We start from the raw sequence: 21,868 nt of genomic DNA, 5'->3' as shown, positions 1-21,868 counted from the left end.
AACAAACAACGAACATCACTCACGTCCGTGTATTAGGAGCACTGCTGCTTCAGGCTGCAGCCTTTGCCCTCAGGCAGGGCAGGGCAGCAACTGACAAATAAATTAGCAACATTCGTTTGTTGCTTTCACTTCCCCCGGCCACGGGCTCCGCTGGCACCAGCCAGGCCCATGGATGCACCACACGTGTGACGGGCCCTCAGGCTATGTGCGCGCGCGCACTGATAGATTGATGATTGGGGCTGGCTGGTGTTGTCGGCCCCCGCCATTCGGAAAAGAGGAGCGAGTGGTGGATGCAGCAGCAGCACATCAGGTAAGTGTTTGGGCCGACTCGTGTGTCCCCCACTGCTCTAGTGCACTTTGACAGAGATTGGAGGCAAACAATCTCTGTCAAAGTGCACTAGTAGCACGAGTGTGTAATAATAGAGACGTCCATTATTAGAGCGCTTGGAATCCAGCGTGAAACGCTACGTCGAGCAGTCCACCAAGTCATCATTATTATATTATCCCTCTGCTCTTATAGAGCTCCTTTTGAAAAGCAATCCCACCACAGGTAGCTAAACTGTGTATTCCACGTTATTAATTGCTGCCTGTGTTACAAAAAAATAATGCACATTTGTGTAAAACACCCGAAAATTAGAAAAGGCAATGCATAATCCCTTAAAGTGTGTGACATTAAAAAGCAGTATCTTTTTAGGCACCCAGGTGGACTAGGTCACTGAACTGCAGATGTCGAACTATGAAAATGTGATGCGTGAGACCTCTACTTACTTGCATTCTTTTGATGAGGTTTACTCGGCATATAGGGGTGGTGGTGATATTGTGTTGCGTAAAGGGGCTACGTTTAATAAGCTTTATACTAGGCATGATGGGAGCGGCTAAATCGGTTGGCGTCATTGTATAGTTTGTCATTTACGTTGTCCATGTCTGTTATCGCATCTATTTTAAAACTAGTTGCACTCGTTCTAGCATGCTCAGTTCTCTTAAGATGGCTATTTCTTACTTTATGTATGACCTGTATTAAGGACTGGGTGTTTGTTGGCAATAATGAAGGGATGCCGGCTCAAGTGGAGGGTGGGAATTCCAAGCGCCTGGGGATCGAGCACGGCATGCAAACTAAAGTTTGCAACATATACTGCTAGACAGCCAGGTTATACTCATCGGCATTTTGCCTGTTTGCCTAGTGCAGCAGACCCTGATTGTTGTCAAAGTGCCTCTGTTTTCTGGGCCATTTCGAATTTTTACCATTTGTGCAGCGGCTTGGTATGTCTATTGAGAGACATCGCTGCCTGGAGTTGTTGTCACCACCTGAAACAAAGTATAACCACGTTCTCCTCACATTTCCATCACATTTTATTTCACTATACGAACGGGGAAAGGCGTTCAAACATTACACATACATTTAGCGGTGCACCGTGCATGCGTTTACTTGTGGGACCCTGGTGTGTTTACGCAGTTCCCTTACATGTGTCTGTTCGCCCATATGAACGCCCCCACGGAGCCTGTAACGATAGGATGTGACTTGGACAGAGCGAGTGACTGCTGCGATAAATTGCTAATCTGAGAGCTCAGCAGAACCCATATGCACGTGTTCTGGATGATATTTGATATTGTCTGCCTGTGACAACCTCCCCTTCACGAGCCTTAACAGGCCGTACCTAAAAATAATGTCTGCCTGTATGGGCTCTTTACCAATAAATCGTTCATCTTATCGCACATCAAAGTACAGCTCAGACTCCTCTAGCATGCAGCAAATAATGTCACCAACGTTTTCAACTTTATGTTCTTCACTACATAAGACCTATTTACGTCAATAAGAAATGGTGTGACCTCCTCACAACATGTGATGATGTCATTGCTTCCTTCGGTCTAGTCAGATTTTCTTGGATTCATGTTCCGACAGGTTTTGATAGGAAATCTGGAGGGATTCCATTGCTTGCGCTTAGTAAAACATGCATGCAACATAAGAGCCCCATGGCCTTGTGTGAAAATGAAGTCGGATCAAAGGGTATAAAAAGCTGGCTTGGTAAGCTTGAGGAGACATTTCAGAGACCATCATTGCCGCCTGACCTATGAACGCAATAGCTTTGCTGAATTCTTTCAACATGGTGTAAAATGTATACACCACAGCGAGGTTTTTGAAATGTGTTAGCGTTCGGAAATTACAAACATGTGCAGGTCCCTAGGAACAGGAGTGCAACTTTAGGGTTATTCATTTGATTTTAGAAAAGGCAAACTTTCATTAAGTTGAACCAGTAATGAGTTGTGGTTGAGGACTACTGCTTGTGTCCGTGGAACAGGGCACTCTAGCACATGGACTGAGTAGCAGGACTGAAGTCGAGGTTACACGCGGGGGGACACAGTCTATCCACTTTTTTGGGTATACACACGGGGGGGCAGAGTCCACCCACTTTTTTCAGAGGGTAGACTCATTCCCCCCCCCCAGCTAAAATGAGAAAGATTGAATGTCATCTTTGAATGTATGTATTAAAGCCGACCATGGGGATCGGACCACAGTCATCAGGTTTGTAGGCCGGACACTTCACCACTGCATTATATAACCTGATGAAAAATAACAAATAGCTAAAGGTGAAATGTCCCACTGAGCCAGAGCCTGCTGACTTTGCCATTGGGGCACCATGACCCGTCTGTGCAGCCCATGGGTGCCGAGTGCTTCTGTCTTCTCTGCCGATCAATAAGGTAAGTCAGTGTGTTGCTGGCATGTATGCTATAGTATGGACTGAATAACTTCTAGGCTCTTCTAATTTTGGCAGATAAGCCACAGTGAGATAAAATCATGTGTCCAGGATCACACACTTTGTGGTGAAGCTGGCATTTGAGACCAGTCTGTAACTCAGGTAAGCAAATATGGCCTTATGTCTAATTATTAGAAATGTGTGCTTAGGATTGGCTTTTAAGAATACTCAGTTGTATAGAAATTGCTTGAAAAGTGCAACACAACAAATCCATGCATTACATATTGAAATGCGTTAAGCAAAAAGAGTGTGCTCATGTTCTTCTTCAGTAGAAGCCTAAGAAGGCTGGGCATATTGGGGCACTTGGAAATGATGGGACCCCAGGATAGAAAAGTCAGGTTCTTCATGTCAAAGTATTCCTTTCAGTCAGTCCTGATGGGTTTTCAGAGAGTGGGTAGGGGATGTTCACTTTCCTGCCCCTACCCATTCTCTGTGGTAATGTCGGGACATGTATATCAAATGTGTCATAACACAAGGTAAACAAGACTGGCCCGGCCTGTGCTCATTTGAGTTGTTTCTGCCATTTAATTGGCACATCACTTATTAAGGCATTAGCCAAAAATTCACAATCTCGGTTTCACCAATGATAGACTACTGCAAACCCTTCATGATGCCTAGCCGAGTACTGTTTTGTTTATGAATCCATATGAATCCATATTTATCAAGACACTGAAAAGTTAAAATAATGGTGTCTTGTTTAATTTAAGGAGAGAGAGAGTATAGAACATGCCTCCAAAGAAACTGTCAGGAGCTCAGAATCGGAAGCAACGTGCTCAATTTGAATCTGATTTGCAGAAATCTGCAAAATTGATGAAAACATTTTTGGGTCAGTCAGAGGACAATACTGTCACTACAGTGCAAACAGTGAGCAGTGCTCAACCTGGAAAGGATTCAGAATCTGATTATTTAGCATGCAGCTTGAGTCAGAATAATGAGAACAATACAGTGCAAATAGTGAGCGGTGCGCAGCCTGGAAATGGTGCAGAATCATCAGATTTACCATGCAGCTTGAGTCAGAATAATGAGGATAATACAGAGCAAATAATGTGCGGTGCTCAGCCTAGAAATGATGCAGAACCATCAGATTTACCATGCAGCTTGAGTCAGAATAATGAGGACAATACAGAGCAAATAGTGCACGGTGCTCAGCCTGGAAATGATGCAGAACCATCAGATTTACCATGCAGCTTGGGTCAGAATAATGATGTATGTGGCTCACCTGAAAGGAAGGAAAATGCAGAAGAAGAATCTATGCCATATGAAAATGAAAGGGACTCTGAAAAAGAGCCCAAATCCCCCGGAGAAGTAACAAGCAGTAAAGCAAATTATACATCAAGCTTTGATACATCAGATCCTGCTTTGTGGCCAGAGGTCTTACATTCTGCTGATATAGACCGGATCATTATGAATGGACCAAGTAAAATCAAAGCCATGAGATTCCCAGTGAATAAACAGAAGCGACGCTTCTAGTTACCACATTGTCAAAGAGTGCATGACAGTGGTGAGATGATACATAGACCTTGGCTCATTTACTCAAAATCAGTTGATAAAGTATTCTGCTTTTGTTGTAAAATATTTGATAGGGCTACAAAATCAATGCTTGCACTTTCTGGTTACAACTGTTGGCATAACATTGCTGATGCTCTAAAGAATTATGAAGTGTCAAATGCTCATTTTATCGCATACTCAAAATGGACAGAAGCAAAGTCTACACTCAGACAGAACAAATGCATAGATTCTGAAAACCAGTGGATAATTAATTCAGAAATCGCTCATCAGAGAAATGTGCTTCAACGTTAAATCTCTATTACTCTCTTCCTAGCAAAGAATAACTTAGCTTTCTGGGGCTCATCAGATAGGTTGTTCACTGATCACAATGGCAATTTCCTAGGTTTGGTAGAGCTCCTTGGGTAATATGATGATGTCATGCATAAGCATTTAAAACAAGTAGTTCGTAAAGAAGTCAAAGATCATTACTGCAGCAAAAGAATTCAAAATGTATTGCTCGACATTATGGCAAGTAAGGTGCTTGAGAACATATTGATGCGACTCCGCAAAGCAAAATTCTACTCAGTTATCATGGACTGCACTTCTGACATTAGTCACATAGAACCGATGTCACTGACGGTGAGATTTGTTGATGACAGTGATGGACAAATCAAAGTAAATAACACTTTGGGCCTCATTACAACATAGGCTCTCCCGTAATGAAGGGTGCCGGTACGGGACCGACACCCTTCATTACGGGAGCGCCTATTACGAGGTTAACTTGCGGGACCCGGAACAGACGTCTGGTAAAACCAGACATCCTTTCCGGGTCCCGCGAGGGGATCAAGGAGCTAATAACGGGCCTGTTATTATTGGGCCCGTTATTAGCTCCATCCCCATTCCCATTGAGCCCTATGGGGGCTCAAATGGGAATGGGGAATGTTTTTTCCAATGAGGATTTACCGGGTCCTCCATGGTTGGAATAGTCTGGTAAGTTCTCATTGGAGGAACTCAGTACTGGAGCACAGTATGGAGGCAGCCATGCCCTTATCAAGGGCATGGCTGCCTCCATACTCGTAATGAGGCCCTTTGTCTACTTTAAGCCTGTGGACGACACTACTGGAAAAGGCTTAACTGAACTGTTTATAAATATCCTGAATGAAAATAAAATAATGCTTGAATACTGCCGTGGTCAAGGATATGACAATGCTGCAAACATGAAAGGCAAGCAGCACAGTGGGGTTCAGGCTAGAATTCTTGCTCTTAATCCAAGAGGATTTTTGTGTGCCTTGCGGCTGCCATTACCTCAATCTGGTTGTATCCGGTGCAGCTTTGTCATTTTTTGGATTCAGTAACTCTCTTTGAATTACTACAAAGAATATACACTATTTTTTCTGCATCTACTATTAGGTGGAAAGTCCTCACAAATAATGTTAGAAATCTCACTGTAAAGCCGCTAAGTGACACTCGTTGGGAGAGTCGCATTGACAGCGTGAAAGCAGTAAGGTTCCAAGTGACTGACAATTATGACGCACTAATGGCATTAGCACAGTTAAGCAAAGCTGATGCTGGAGTCAGACATGAGGCCCAAAGTCTGGCTAACCAGATAATTGACTTCATATTTCTGATTTCACTTGTAGTTTGGCACAATATCTTGTTTCAGATTAACATTGTAGGCAAGACATTACAAAATAAGTTAGTGGGAATTGTGACTGCTACTTCTTTGATGAAAGGATGCATTCAGTTCTTTGTAGCCTACAGAGACAATGGATTTGAAAATGCCATCATTGCTGCCAAAAAAATGGCAGCTGACCTAGGAGTTGAGCCTGCCTTCAAGGAGATCTGTATTCGTCAAAGAAAGAGGCAGTTTGATTATGAGGGCAGAGATGATCTAACACAGACCCAAAGGCCAGAAGAAAAGCTCAAGAGGGAGTTTTTTTATGTGCTTGTTGACACAGCCCATGGTTCAATTGAAGAAAGGGTTGGACAAATGAACGATCACGAATAATGCTGGGGCTTTCTCGATGACCTTAGCAAGCTTTGTATGGACAGAAAAACACTATTAGAGCATTGCACAAACCTTCACCAGGCACTAAAACATGGTGAATCTTCTGACATCAATGGCAAGGACCTTCATGTTGAATTGGAAAATATACGCTACATGTTACCAAGAGGGACAGTTACACCACTACCAGTTCTCCAGTATATTAATGATGCTAACCTGAAGAATATTTTCCCAAATGTCTGGATATCATTGAAGATTCTGCTCACTCTGCCCGTCACAGTTGCAAGTGGTGAGTGCAGCTTCTCCAAACTGAAGCTCATTAAAACGTACCTTCAATCAACAATGGCCAATAAAAGATTGACATTGCTTGCTATTTTATCAATCGAAAATTACATTGGCCATTCCTTGGATCTATTCAATTTGCAAGGGCAAAGTCAAGAAAAGTTGCTTTTTGAACACATAATACAGGTAACATTCTAAGACTATCACCTAGTGTCTAGTGTATGCATTTTCTATTGCATTTGTATTTCTATCTGGTTCTTAATGAAGTGCCCTATTTACAACATTTGTAACACATTTTGTTGGTTTTCATTTTTATGGGTCAGATGTGGGCGGGGGCGCCAACGATGCTTCCCGCCTGTGGTGCAATCTGGTGTAAGACCCGCCCTGGTAGCTTGTTCTTCTTGGTTTCTTTGAAGTTTGGCTGTTATTGGTTCGCTGTGGGTGAGTAATTTAGGGAGTTCCTCTTCAGACCGGGTGTCCTTGTCCCCAAGTGGGGAGTCTCTCCCGGTGAGGTCCCGCTTGCCTCTACCCGTAGGGAGGATATTGCGTAGCGGGCTCATCTCCCTAGCCTCACACGGAAAGGCTCCCCCATGGAGAGAAGTGACTGAATCCCATGATTCATCACTGTAGGTAGTATTTATCCAACTAGTTCATGACAATCTTGTGCACATTCATGTCCCCTTCCCCTAATTCTTCTGCACTGATGAGATATAGCTCTCTCTGAACTTTTTCTGTCCTTCTGGCCCAAGAGGCTGTAACAGTAGACATTTTTATTTCTACTGTGATGTTCACATTGTCCACTGTAACATTCTATTTGTTCCCATAATACTGCCATAACCCATTCCACTGATAGTTGAACAATTTCCAACTTAGCACTTGCCTTTACTCTTGTATTTAGCCAGGAGTTGGCACCATGCTCACTGTAGATTATACACGTTGCACTGTCTTTCTTGTGGGCAATAAGACTCCACTGTGGGGAGCTTCAGGCATGTTCCCACTCATCACCAAATGTTGTACAGTGGATGAAGATGCCAGGGACACACTGAAATGGTTTAGCAGGTCAGTGGTTATTTATTCATCCACGTATTGATGTCCACATGTGCCGGGCTGCACACCTTTGCTTCCACACTGTAGCAACACCAACCACCTGTCATTCCTCCCAAACGCCGGCCACATAAGAGCCGTGCACGACTGTGTGCCTGGCCTCGCAGTAGCTAGCGGCTACCCAAAAGTCAGGCGTACGCAGGAGCAGCATGGCGTGCCGACCCAAGCAGATCGCTGCAGCACACCAACTTGTGCCACTCAACGCCACATACTATATTCAAAATCTCTTTCATGAAAGGCATCCAACAGCTCCAGGTCTGCCTAACACAGATACAAAGCTAGATGTCCAGTGCACACCTAAAACTAAACCAGATGTGTCCTCCTCTCCAACAACACATAACCAACATCCAGACCTGACTCTCTTTCATGAACCTAGAGAGCTTCACCCGCTGCTGCCACCATGCACAAAGTTCCTGAGATACCGCATTGACATCCATTGCCCTTCAAAATGCACAAAGCAAAGCAAGCCCAGGCAGCCTGGTACCAACTCTCTATTTTGTTTTGTTTACTCACTGGCCTCCCCACCTTCACCCTTGAGCCAATGATTACCATCCTCCTTGCACATCTTGCCTCATCTCAAAGGCCTTCACAAATTTGACAAGATCAAGCCCACACTCATTGAACTACAATGGTTGCCCCTACAATCACGCACTGCCTTTAAGATCAGCAACGTCATTTGCAAAGCTGTCACTTTGTATGCTCCCTCGAACCTAGCCGAAAAGGTCACCATATCGGTAAGACAATGTGCCACAAACTCCATGACTTGGCCAGATTAGACCTGCAAAAACGCAATAAAGACACAATAGGAATCAGGCATTCTCAGGCTGTGGAACCTCATACCCGCCAACATGAAACTCTCACTCACCCTCGTCCAACTCAGAAAGAAGCTTCTTCACTCACTGCAGACACGCCCAATCCCACCTGCTGGCGGCACCCATTGACCACCCAATCACGTCTCCTGGTGCTTATTTGTAACACAGCCCTCCTATAAATTGCGCCTGTATGCCTATTAACCTACTGTCCTACAGTTCTCTTCTGCTTCTCGAAGCTAGGTTCAGACTGAATAAATACATCAAAGATTTATTTTTTTTAAACAAAGCAGCCTTCCACTGCATCAAAGGCAGTGCCAATTCCAAGATAAGACGATTCTAGGCTGCCATCTTGGGAGCAAGCAGTGAGTGGGCACCAGGATATTACCACAAACACTAGCAAAGGTGGTGTCAGTGTCAGGAGGGAAAACGCACAGTAAAACAAAAAAGATACTTGTGGCAGTCTGACTCAATGAAATGAAAGGGCTCACTTAAATTATGCATGTTCCGCTCAAAGGGTGAATAACAAACTCAATTAATATTTGTAGGTCAGGCTCACAGAGGACAGGTGTGTTCTTTCTGAACACACAATAAAGTTTTTGAATTATCTTCAGTACCACAGTACTCTCGGTGAGCGGGGGCAGGGCCGGTCAACCCTTGAGAAGGGGGAATCCACAGGGCCGGTCAACCCTTGAGAAGGGGGAATCCAAGGCCGTTCAGGATAGCAGGCAGTAGGAACACCATCAAAAAATGTGTGATCGAGAGGCCACCAGGGGGCGCACAGGCAATGGCAGCCTGAACACGCCGCTCCCGCCGTAACTGGGCCACGCAGAGGGATTGAGCCCCCCCCCGCAACCCCCCCATGGGACATTCACGGTCCGCGGAACCCGTGAACCTCGGGTGCCCCCCGGGGCGAAAGAGCGGCATCTGGGAACCCCCGAGTGCCCGAGAACGAGCCCTGGGGCCCGAAGGGAGGAGCCCCGGAGAGCCCCAGGCAGCGTCCCAACCATCGTGGGAGGAGGTGGCTCGCGCTGGCGGCCTGGTTTCGTGGTAGCACACGACCCCCTCTCCACCCCGAACACGAAGCGCGCCCGCGCCCCAGCAGAAGACCCGCCGGCAACACCCCTGCAGCATCCCCCGAAAAAGGAGCCGTCGCGGAGGGGAAGTCCCCCGTTGAGGAGTCGGACGAGACGCGGGCCGGGACCCGCTTAAGGAAGGGCGGCCCGCCCGCGCTCCCGAATTCAGAGCCGAGGTAGGTGGGGGAGCCTGCCCCAGCCTCCACGCAACCCTAAAGGAACCGCTCCCCCCCCACCCTAAAAACTGCTGACCAAAGACAGAGGACACAAGGGGGGGAAGGGGTGAGAGGCCCCCACCGGAGGTCTGGTGGGGCGAGTGCCCGCCAACGAGAGGCCCCCCCCAAAGGGCCACACCGGAAGGAAAGAGAGCGTGCTCCCCGACCGGGCTCTGCCCCCTGCCCCCAGGGGTGCTTCAGCAAAGGGGAGCAGTAGGAGGACTGAATGAGTTGGCGCCATACCCTCCAGGAATATCGCTACCAAGTCACCAGCAGGGAGAACAGCGACCCGGGCCGACGGACCGACATGGCCCACTCTGATACCCCACCCCTGCCCGCCCTTACCATGGAAAAGGGCTTTGCCTCGGTCTTGCGGGAGATTAGGGACATGCGGGCAGACATTGCCCAAAAAATGGAAAACATGGACCGCAGAGTGGACAAAGTCGAGGATAGACTGTCACAACTAGAGTCCAACCAGTCCTCAACAGCGACCCAGGAGCTGGACACGGCTCTGAGACTAACGGCCCTGGAAAAGAGAGATGAGGAGAGGGCAAGACAAATGGACGACTTTGAAAACAGAGAGCGGAGGAACAACCTCAGATTTTTTGGGGTGCCGGAGTCGGAGGGGGAGACGGAAAGAGATTTGACCCGGGTGGTGAGGGACATCATCGCCCTCCTCTTCGCGGCCGAGATGACAACCGAACCGACGTTTGATCGGATCCATAGAGCGGGGGGAAGAGCTGGGGGCCCCCGGTCTATTCTGGTCCGCTTCCACTACTACACTGAAAAAGCGAAAGTCCTGGAGGAGGCCAGGAAATCCCGAGAGATAACCTACAACAACGCACAGGTGGCCATTTTCCAGGACCTCTCATCATACACGCTGGCCAAACGTAGGATGTGCCGCCCGCTGACCCAGATGCTGAAAACGAAAGGGGTGCGCTACAGATGGGGGTACCCCTTTTCCCTCACGTTTGAATACGAAGGCCAACGAGTGAACCTGATTACAGAGGAAGATATAAGGGGAGCCATACAGGAATATGCAACGGACCCGACCCCGCGGAGGGAACCCTCCGGGTTCGCCGCGGATGAAGCTAGTGCGCGCCGATCACGAGGAGAGAGGAGAAAAAAGACAGGCCCACGGAAATTTAAAAAATTGAACCCACCGTCCCCATCGACGGACAGGAACGACACGGAACCCGGCCAGGGTGGAGCGAGCCTGTCGGACCTGGGGGAGGAAGGGTGCTGAGGCATCTGACGGCAGGCGACATCAGCCTTGGGGGATCTGTGTAAAGATTTCACCACGGGGACTCGCCATCTGATCCGGCCCGAAGACAGGCTGAACTCCAGGACCATGGAGTCCGAACTTATATGGATCCTCCCGGAACAGCAAGTATGAGAGTTACATTGAGGGGGGGGTGGGGGGGCTCACGGAGGAGCGAATTTGGTTATTCACCCAGCAGGAGGCGGTAGGCTGGTGGTCCGGCCGGTTACCAACAATGGTAGAACTGTCTGGCTGGACGCCGGGGTGGGGGGAGGGGGGTAGGGGGTTTGTTGATATGGTTACGTTCATAAAGGGGACCAGGGGTCAGTTGGGGAAAGGTTTCAGGACCACCTGGGGGGGGGGGGAAGGGAAACGGGAGATCAGAGGATAACACGAAAAGAGCCGGACAAGGAAAGTGCCACGAGTCAGCTATCCAGTAGCAGGTTTTTGTTAGACAATGGCTGAAGATCTACCTACCCTGGGCGTGGGCTCCCTAAACGTGAGGGGGCTGAACACCCCCACCAAAAGATCCCTGGTCTGCAGGGAATTCAGGAGGGCTAAACTAGACGTGCTTTTCCTTCAGGAGACGCACTGGGCGAGGGGGAAAGAACCGTGGCTACGGGGAGGGGGGATTGGGGAAGTCCTCAGCGCCTCCCACAAGTCCAAGAAAAGGGGGGTGGCCATACTGCTAGCGAGGGACATTGGATTTGAAGTAGAAGCCTCATTGAAAGACCGTAGGGGCGGTTCCTGCTGGCGAGGGGCTCCCTGCGGGGCTCCCCCTTAACACTTGCAGTGGTGTACGGCCCCAACGAAGGCCAGGCGCAATTCTGGGAGGGAGTGAAGAACAGATTGAAACTATTCGTACGCGGGTTGATGGTGGTGGGGGGGGACTTTAACATGGTCCTGGACCCGAAAGTTGATAGAAAACGCTTGGAACCCCAACCCACCAGGGCTGCAGATGAAATTATGGCCCGCTCCTTCCAAAGGATCAACACAGAGCTGGGCCTAGTGGACACCATCCCGACCCCTAGGGCTGAACACCCCTCCTTCACATACTATTCTGCAATCCACACATCATACTCCCGAATAGACTACATCCTGGTAGACGAACCCCTGCGCCCATATGTCTCCGGCTATGAGGTTGACCCGGTCCCCTGGTCCGACCATGACCTGGTCTGTACCACCATTATAGGGGAATGGCGAGGTGGCAGAAAAGGGCGATGGAAGTGCAATGACTCCCTGCTGAAGGACGATGTCCTGGCGCAGGAAGTGCAGGATGCCATTACGGAATACTTCAAGCTGAACGACAATGGCGAGGTGGGCGCGCATGTGCTGTGGGACGCCTTCAAGGCGACCTTACGTGGGGTTCTCATAAGAATGGGGGCACAGAAAAAAAGGGAGAGGGAGGCCCAAGAAAAATCCCTAAGGGAAAAGATCGCATATCTCCAGCCGGGAGGCCCCCCAGGAGGCACCCTTAGCTATGGATCAAATCACAGCCCTAGAAAATTACAAACTACAATTCAAAGATCTCTTGTTGCACAAAACAGAGCGCAACCTCCAGCTAGTGAAACAAAAATATTACGAGAAGGGGGACAGAGCCGATAAAATCCTGGCCTGGAAACTTAGAGAGGTCCAGAGGAGCAGAATGGTGAGGGCAATCAGGAACGAATGGGGCTCACTAGACCATAGCACCCCAGTCATAGGAGCGGCTTTTCGACGCTACTATGAACAACTATATTCGTCAGAATATGCCGGGGAAGACACTCAGATTGAGGAGTTCCTGGCCTCCATCCAGATCCCATCCCTGACAGGCGAGATGGCAGAGGGTCTAGTGGGAGGGGTCACAGAGGAGGAAGTGGAGAATGCGATCGGTGGGATGAAGGCGGGAACTTCCCCGGGGGAAGATGGGTTCTCAGTATACTTCTATAAGAGGTTCCGGTCCATTTTGGCCACACACCTGGCGAGGGTATTCAATGCAGTACTGGAGGGGGGCACCCTGCCGGAAACGATGATGAGAGCCATCATAGTGGTATTGCCCAAGGAAGGAAAAGACCCCACTGACTGCTCCTCCTACCGCCCGATCTCCCTCCTAAATACAGATGTCAAGATCCTAGCTAAGGTGATGGGTAAACGGTTGGAGGGGATAATGCCCAAGTTAGTACACGGGGATCAAGTGGGGTTCGTGATGGGCAGGCAGGGCTTGGATAATATCAGGAAGACCATAGACCTAATCCACTATGCCCAGGAATCAGACCTGGAGGCGAGTTTGCTTTCCTTGGACTCAGAGAAGGCATTCGACAGAGTCGAGTGGAGGTACATGCAACTCCTCCTCCGTCGAATGGGCTTTGGGCCTCACGTTAGGACCTGGGTCTCCGCCCTCTATAGAGCCCCAACAGCGAGAGTGCAGGTGAACGGGGAACTCTCTGACTCATTCCCCCTCACGAGGGGAACACGACAGGGGTGCCCACTCTCTCCGTTAATCTACGTCCTGACGATGGAGCCCCTGGCCATAGCGGTCCGGGCCCACCCCGACATCAAAGGGATCAAAAGGGGAGAAGTAGAGTTCAAGCTCTCCCTGTTCGCTGACGACATTCTAGCGTACTTGGTGGAGCCCGGCTCCTCGCTCCCCCCCTCCTGCGTCTGATGACAGCCTTCGGGCAGTTCTCGGGACTAAAAATAAATGCAGCTAAGTCAAAGCTCCTACCCATGAGGGCCCAGGATCCGTGGTTGGACCCCCGGGATAGGTGTGCGGGGATTGCGGTGGGGAGGGATTCCATCAGGTACTTGGGGGTAACCCTGACTAGAGATCTCTCGAGATTGGCCCCGGAGAACTATGGGCCCATCCTGGCGGGGGTTACGTCTGACCTGAGGAGATGGGATGGTATGATTCTGTCCTGGTATGGGCGCATGACAGCGATAAAGATGAACGTACTACGAGATTACTATATTTATTTACCGCACTCCCAACGGAGGTCCCCGCCCAGTTGCTCCGTGATCTACAAAAAGCAATACGCGAGTTTGTATGGCAAGGGAGGGCCCCGAGAATAGGAAAGGCCACCCTAACACTACCCAGAGAGGAGGGCGGGTTCGGACTACTGGACTTTCTCCTTTACTACCGGGCCGCCCAGCTGCGGATCTTGCTGGAGCACATGAGGGAGGGGATGGGCACCTACTGGTCATACCTGGAGGACATGGGCGCCCACCCTCTGAAAGTGCGCGACCTCCTGTGGCTGCCGCGTAGACTCATCCCTAGCAAACTGAAAGCCCACCCAACCCTGGGAATACTTTGGACAATCTGGAAAGAGGGACCCACAACCTCATACCTCACGACATGGCCCTCGCCAATGTCTTCACTTTGGGGCCACCCGCTCAAATTAGGTAGCAGGGGATTCAGGAATGCCCAGTCATGGTCGGACGGGGGTCTGGAATGGGCGGGACAACTGTTCAAAGAGGGCGAGTTCCTCGAATACGAGGCCCTGCGAGATGCACTGGGGCGGGAGTCACTTTCAATCTTTGAATATCTGCGCCTGAAGGGCATCCTTTGTGACCAAAAATGGGGCCAGAACCTACGGAGACAGCTGATCCCCTTCGAAAAGTTCCTGGACACGGCCACATCAAGGAAGGGGGCGGTCTCCAAAATGTACCAAATACTGAACACTGTTAACTTGGAGGGGAGAAGAGGGTTTCGGGGGTTTTGGGACGACCTGGCAGGAGAACCACTCACGGAGGAGGCGTGGTCCAAAGTCTTTAAGATAGCATTTCATGGGAACCTATTTACATCGGACATGGAGCACAATTTCAAGATTCTACAGGGCTGGCATAGGGACCCGTTGAAACTGTCCAAGATGTTTCCGGGAGTGTCCCCCAGATGCCCGAGGGGTTGTGGCCAAGTGGGATCGAGGGGGCACATGTGGTGGTCCTGTCCCAAGGTGCAGGAGTTCTGGGAGAAGGTACGGGGGTGGATGGCCGAGGTCACCGAGGAACTAATCCCACTCAACCCCCTAACAATGTTGCTGGGCCTCCCCCCGGAGGACACTGAACTATATAGGTACCCAAGAATGTGGGAGACGATGTTGCGAGCGGGCAGAGTGGCCCTGGCACAAAGGTGGAAGAGCCCAGAGACCCCGTCCAAGGAAGATTGGCTTAAGAAACTAAAAAACATGTTCTTAATGGACAAATCGACGGCCATGGTAAATAACGAACTGGGCTCCTTTCAGGCTAACTGGTATGGGGTCTATGGGGCATGGGGCTGGGACCCCCACTGACAATATGAGTACACTCTGGCAGAATGGCGGGGGTGGGTTTGGAATGCATTACTCAGGGATGCAGGAGTAACCCAGGACCCGGGGGACGCCGGATCTCACTCAGCCAATTTGGACACGAGAGTATAGCAAACCTCTGTGGCAACGCACAACGAGCGACGACGACAGCTCCAGCTGTTCCACTTTTGAAGTGACTCTGATCTGGGGGGAGGGGAGGAGTTGGGGTGGGGGAAAGGGGGGAGAGGGAATCTGGGGGTTTAATGACAATGTTAAATTATGATGATTACGACGACCCCAGCGTCGCCGTTTGTATTTTTCTTTGAAAAACCACCAATAAAACCAAAGTTTAAAAAAAAAAAATGTGTGATCCCATACACTGCTGTGAGGCAATCTGAAAGCAGGGAGGGTAGAGAGGAGAGACAGAGGCAGTAACAGTGGCAGCATAATGTCATGTTCTGCTAATTGCTGGTATACGGTTCTAGACCCCTGGACCGAAGCTCAAAAGAGGAGGGAAGGAAATGAAATGAATGAATAAAGGCACGCCTACCTGAGCTGAAGATGTCGGAAAGTGCTTCTATCTGTTTTTTAACACAATCGTCCAAGAAATGGCAATTCTGGTGATAATATGTTTCAATCCATTGTGTTGGACTGAAGGAATTATCGAACAGCTTTTTCAGCGTGGCTGGAGACTGCATGACCTCTTCCCAAGGATGTCCACTCGCTGTATTTCTCCCTCGTGTGTTCTCACTTTTGTTTGTATTGTGGACGTTTGTAGCTAAATCCGTCTTGATAACTCTGTGGAGCTCGGTCACGTGGTCATTCTCCTCCTTCAGATTCATGAGTGTGTATTATACAATGTTTGCATATTTCAGCTTTACTCCGCAGGCATTAGATCTTCTGACTAGACCCAGAAGCCAAACCTCATAAATGTGAATCTTTAACAGAACGTTTTGATCCACCAAACATCTATTACTTTCATTTGTATTCATTTTAGCTTTTATATTGCCCCCAAAATATAGCGTCGTCTGCAGAGGCTTTCGTCTCTGCAGAGGCTTTCTTCCCAGGACACACTGGCGTAACAGGGGCCGCGCACCCCCCCGCAGTGCGGGGGGCCCCGCGACCACCTGTTCTGGAAAGGGACCCCACTTAGAGTAAAAAAAAAAGAAAAACATTTTTTTGTAAACTTTTTTTTTTTTACATTTTCTTTTTGAATTCACTCTGCATTTCTAAAGAATTGATTTCTGTAATAGAAATAAATTATTTATGAAGGCAGAGTGAATACAAAAAGTCTGGTGGCTACCCCCAGCCCATGACATGAAGATCCTAGGCTGGAGGCCTCCATGTCATGGGGTGTGGGAAGCCCTATGACTTCAAAAATAAATAGTTTATTTTTTAAGTGAATCTGCCTTCATAAAGAAATGATTTCCGTTATGGTTCAGTCCTTAATGGAAATAATTTCTCTATGAAGTCAGAGTGACTTCAAAAAGAAACAATGGGCCCCATTACGAGCATAGCGGTAGCCGTGCCTGTATGACAAGCACGGCTACCGCCATGCTTGCTACCGGCACCGCCTCCCGCGATTGGACAATAACCGGCCCATTACAAGATGAATGGGCCAGTAATTGCCCATTCGCGGGTGGCGGTATTGCCAGGCTCCCGATCCCCATTCTGGGAGCATGGTTGCGCCGGCACCGTTGATAACGGTGCCGGCGCAATTACTAGTTAAGCTCACGGGTGCCGCAAGTCAGGAACCCGCGAGCAGAACTCATAATGCGGCGGGACGGTATGAACGGTGCCGGTGCCTTACCGGCACCGTTCATACCGTCACTGCCAGGGTCCTAATGAGGCCCAATGTATTTTTTAAGTATTATGGCTCCCCTCAACCCATGACGTGTGCGTGTGTGAGTGTATGGTGAAAGAGTGCACACAAATATATGGGTGCCTGAGTATGCGTGTGTGCGTGTATGGTGAAAGGATGCACACTTAAATGTATGGGTGGCTGCCTGGGTGTGCCTGTATGGTGAAAGTGTCCACGCTTAAATGTGTAGTTGACTGTCTTTGTGAGGGTATGGTGAAAGGGTGCACACTTAAATGTATAGGTGACTGCCTGTGTGAGTGTATGGTGAAAGGGTGCAACAAATTCATGGGTGGCTGGGTGTGCGTGTACGGTGAAAGGATGCACACTTAAATATATGGGTGGCTGCCTGGGTGTGCCTGTATGGTGAAACGGTGCACACTTAAATATATGGGTGGCTGCCTGGGTGTGCCTGTATGGTGAAAGTGTGCAATCTTAAATATATGGATTCCTATGTGTGCGTGTGTATATATGGTAATGGTGTGTGCGCTTGTGTTCAGGGGTGCAACAAAACCTACATTTCAGGGGGGCTAACTTTTCAAATGTTGGGAGAGGTGCTAACTTCACGTGTGGTGGGGAGGAGCAAACTTATTTGTGTGGACGCATCTAACTTCTTTACGCATTTTAATGAGACTATTCTAGTGCAGCTTCAATGTTAGAAGCAGTTAACTCTCTTCTTTAGGTCTGAAAGCACCCACTTATGGGCTGCTGTGAGAATGACTGGTCTCCTGTTTCCGCTCTACCCTTCCAATCACTCCCCTGGCATGCAAGTACTAAACCCAAATCACAATTTCAATTGCTTAAAAAATTTGGCATTTGAATGCAGGTACTAACAGTGAAATGATGTACATTAGTAATTTCTGGGCCGGGCCCTTATTAACAGCAAAACCCAAGCGCCGTTTAACATCTGTGTCCTTTTCTGTCCGGCAACTGCGCTGAAGGTCAGCCAGGTCAAGTCAACATAGCCCACAATTTCAGCGGGGGGGAGTGCTGAAGCCCAGTCAGCTCAATGGTGTTGCACCACTACTTGTGTTTAATGCCTTGATTAATTATTGGTAATCTTCTTTACACCTAGCCTATTCTTCCTCATCCCAGTACTTGTGTATAAGGTAGAGGTACATGAAGGTAATGCCTGACTTAGCTACCTGTAATCTTCATTACTCCTAGTCCCACTCTTCCTCCAGTACTTACCAGTGAGGCAAGGCGCCTCATATGTAAGCACTGGGACAAGGAAGAGGGATGTGCAGGTAATTCTGGGCCAATGAGCTGATTTTGGAGGTTGGGGTAGGGGATGGGAGGGAGAAGGGATGTGTGGGGGGGGGGTTGTGCAATAAATCATAATGGTCGTCCATGTCCATGCTAAGCAGGCATGATATGTGGTATTAGTGGCTAGAGAGGCATTTTAATGCAGCCAGTCTAGTCATTCCTCAGTTTGGTATGAAATTTTAAAGTGGGCATTTTTGATAAAGCAGTCCTGCTAAGTGTAATTACCTGGCTAGATTGGCATTTGGGTTCTGCCAGTCTAGCCGTTTCTTACTGCGGCGCTGTATATTTGTCTGGGCATCTGTGATAAAATGATATGTTATGATATGATAAGTCATATATAACGCACCTGTACACAAGTGTTTTTAGTCATGACAAGACAAGAGAAGGAAAACTAAGGGAGAACAAGACAAATGATTTTACTAAGCCTTGTGTCATTCAGATCGTGTAAGTGTGAGAACGATAAGTGCAAGGGGAAAGGGAAGGGGAATTGCAAGGGAGAGGGGAGGGGAAAGCAGGGCAGCAATGCTCGAGTAAATGCCGCCAGGGCAGCGCGGCTCTGGGTAGTGCAAGGGTTACAGTTACAGCCCCTAACTGCGTGGTAGGCCTGGAGGCAGGGCAAGGGTGACTGATCAAGAAAGAGCATGGACTCAGTGAGACAGAGGGTAGCCAAGCAACCAGTTGGTACAGTGGACAGGTAGGTCAGCAGGGGAGGGAAAGAGAGAAAGCAGAGGAGAAGAGGAACGTGGTTGGTGTTGCTACAGTGTGGAAGCAAAGGTGTGCAGCCCGGCACATGTGGCCAGCAATACATGGATGAATAAATAACCTCTGACCTGCTAAACCATTTCAGTGTGCTCCTGGCATCTTCATCCACTGTACAACATTTGGTGATGAGTGGGAACATGCCTGAAGCTTCCAGAACTTCAGGTGGTCCGGCTCAAGTTTGTGAGGGTCAGGGAGGCTATTTCAGAGGGAGGCGCCTGCAGGGGAGAAGGATCTACACCCTCCCCACACTCTCTGCCTGGAGAAGTATCTGACCCTTAGGGCTCGAGAAGGAAGGTATTTTGGAATATAGCGTTGGATGTAGTGCGGATCCCAGCCCCAGAAAGCTTTGTGGACAATGAAAAGGGTCTTGAACTTGATCCTTGCAGCCACCAAGAGCTAGTGGAGAGATTTCATGGCTGGAGAGATACAGTCCCTGGGCTTGAGGCCAAGGATAAGTCTTGCAGTCCTGTTCTGGATTAGTTGCAGAGGGTGGAGAGTAGAGGAAGACAGATTGAGAAAGTGGCTGTTGCAGTAGTCCAGCCTAGAGAGAACCAGAGCTCTGGAGACAGTGAGCTTCTGGGGGAAAGTGAGAAATGGAAGAGTCCCTTAGAGAGGGTGCAGCTGGTAGTAGGATTTCTTGGCGACGTCCGAGATCTGAGGAGAGAAAGAGAGAGTGGAGTTGAAGATGACATCAGGAAGGAGCGAGAGAGAAGAGTAGGCTGAGGGGAGCCTGAAGTAAAGCTGAGTGTCATCTGGATAACACTGTAAGTTAGAGGAGAAGGTTGAGATCAGGTGGGACAAAGGGGCAAAGTAGAGGTTGAAAAACCAGGGTGAGAGGATAGAGCCCTGGAAAACGCCACATGTAGAGAGAGATGGCGGAGTGAAAGGGGCAAAGTTGGACCTGAGAGGGGCGGTCCAAGAAGAAGGAGGTCAGCCACTCCAGGGCCTGATCCATGATGCCCAGGTTCTCATGGGGTTAATTGGCGTGGTTGACCGTGTCGAAAGCAGAGGAACGTTCCAGGATGATGAGGACAGAAGGAATGCTGGAATCAAGGTTAGAGATCAGATCTTCACAGTTGTTCAGGAGAGCGGATCCATGCCTCTGGCAGCTCCTAAGCCAGACTGATGGTCATGGAGACAACCAACAGATTCAGTGTGGAGAGTAAGCTGGCAGTTGGCCAGCTTTTCCAAGAATTTGTGAGAGGGGAAAGTTCCAGTGGCAAAAGAATGATTGCAGAAATCGTCCAAGGCTGGATCGTGTCAATGTGGTCCTTGATGGTTCTGGAGGAGCAGGCAGCACCTATTTCGATGACACTTCCATAGATGGGACTCGTCTAGAAACCTTGTCAGGTGTTAGAGAGAAAGAGGACAAAGGAGGAGGAGAGGGAGAGAAGGCCAAAGGGGGCCGAGAGAGGAAGAGGAAGAGGAGATAGTGGACAGGATGTCCTGAGTTTTAGCAGAGAAGCGAGAGGACAAGCCGTACAGAGGGCCTGTTGAGGGAACAGGAGAGGTAGAAACCGCAACAGGATTGGCCAGTTGCTTGCAGATTTTAAAGAGTTTGGCTGTGTTGTTAGAGGACGTAGAGACGCAGGCTTGAATGTGTGCTTTCTTCTTGATGTTGGTTCGACTGGCATTTTGGTGCAACCAGTCTAGGTATGTCTTAATGTGGCCTGGCATGCTTTAGTGTAATGTTACTATGTGTCTACACTGGTCTATATTGTGCAGCCAGTTGGACATGTTTTCATTGTGGCATGGCATTTTTAATAGCAAAGCATTAATGTTCATGTCCACTGTTGGTGAATTGCATGTTATAGATTGCTGTTACCCTACACAACAATAGCAAACGCTGTGGCTTTTTCGTCAATTCTTCTCAGAAAGTGTGCTGTATATTGCCTTAAAACACATATTTATATCTTTCTCCTAGTGCAGTGTGTGGCATATCCCTTCAGCAACACGTTTGTGCGTATTGCGCAAGCGTGGTAATCTAGGGCGGCCCAGAGTGTGGCGCGACTTGTGATTTGTTGCCGAGTTGGGGGGGGGGCTCAGCATGTTTTGCAGGGGGGCCCCCAGAGCTTGTGTTACGCCACTGCCAGGACACAGACAATTGTGGGCTCTACCACCAAAGTAATTAAATAAAACGTTAGGGGATGGCATGGAGAGACTGGAGAGACCTCTGCCCGAGTTCTGCTGACAGAGGAGCACCATTGGTCCTCGCCTTGTGACGGGACTTTGGGCCTAACGAACTTGAGCATTGAGCACAATCGGTTGGTGTAACGGGCCACATACTCTTTACATCAGTAAGTTTCTGACTCTTGTTCACATCTGAAACTAAGTGCAGTTTTGGACTCAAAGCTTATCATGTACACAGAAATGGGCTACTTGGCACAATTGCCACAATTCATGAATTGTGGTCAGTAAGACCCAGGCAAATCTCCTTAATCTTATAAACAATGCTACATTTTTATTCAGAGTAACATGCGGTACTAAATACACTCAGGGGACAGTCTGTGATCAGGGAGCATGTGTGAATGGATGCGTGCTACCCATGCTCAGAAGGGAACACTTTGGATGGCATCAAGAACCCCTTGTTTTCACAACAGCCATGCTCAGCAGCATTATCGGGAGAGGGTAGGTCAGGGGGGTATCTGTTCTTTCCATCGAAAGTATTTCCATCGAATCTTTTTGCATCGAATTCACATTTGTTTGCATCGAATGCATACATGGATGGGG

General features: G+C 48.8%; 1 protein-coding gene across 1 annotated transcript in view; it reads right to left on the bottom strand.

Annotated features, from left to right (window-relative positions):
• The window catches only part of LOC138579884 (nicotinamide N-methyltransferase-like), an 81,912-nt gene extending 65,929 nt beyond the window's left edge, over window positions 1-15,983 (bottom strand). The window contains exon 1 of the mRNA XM_069650109.1: window positions 15,803-15,983. Within this exon, the coding sequence (XP_069506210.1) occupies window positions 15,803-15,950 (148 nt within the window). The 5' untranslated portion in view covers window positions 15,951-15,983. The remainder of the gene's footprint in view (window positions 1-15,802) is intronic.
• Window positions 15,984-21,868: the final 5,885 nt, after the last annotated feature.

Source organism: Ambystoma mexicanum, chromosome 3p (assembly GCF_040938575.1).
Source record: "Ambystoma mexicanum isolate Mex_15411 chromosome 3p, UKY_AmexF1_1, whole genome shotgun sequence".
In the NCBI taxonomy this organism is placed as follows: Eukaryota; Metazoa; Chordata; class Amphibia; order Caudata; family Ambystomatidae; genus Ambystoma; species Ambystoma mexicanum.
This window is presented reverse-complemented; position numbering and strand designations above follow the sequence as displayed.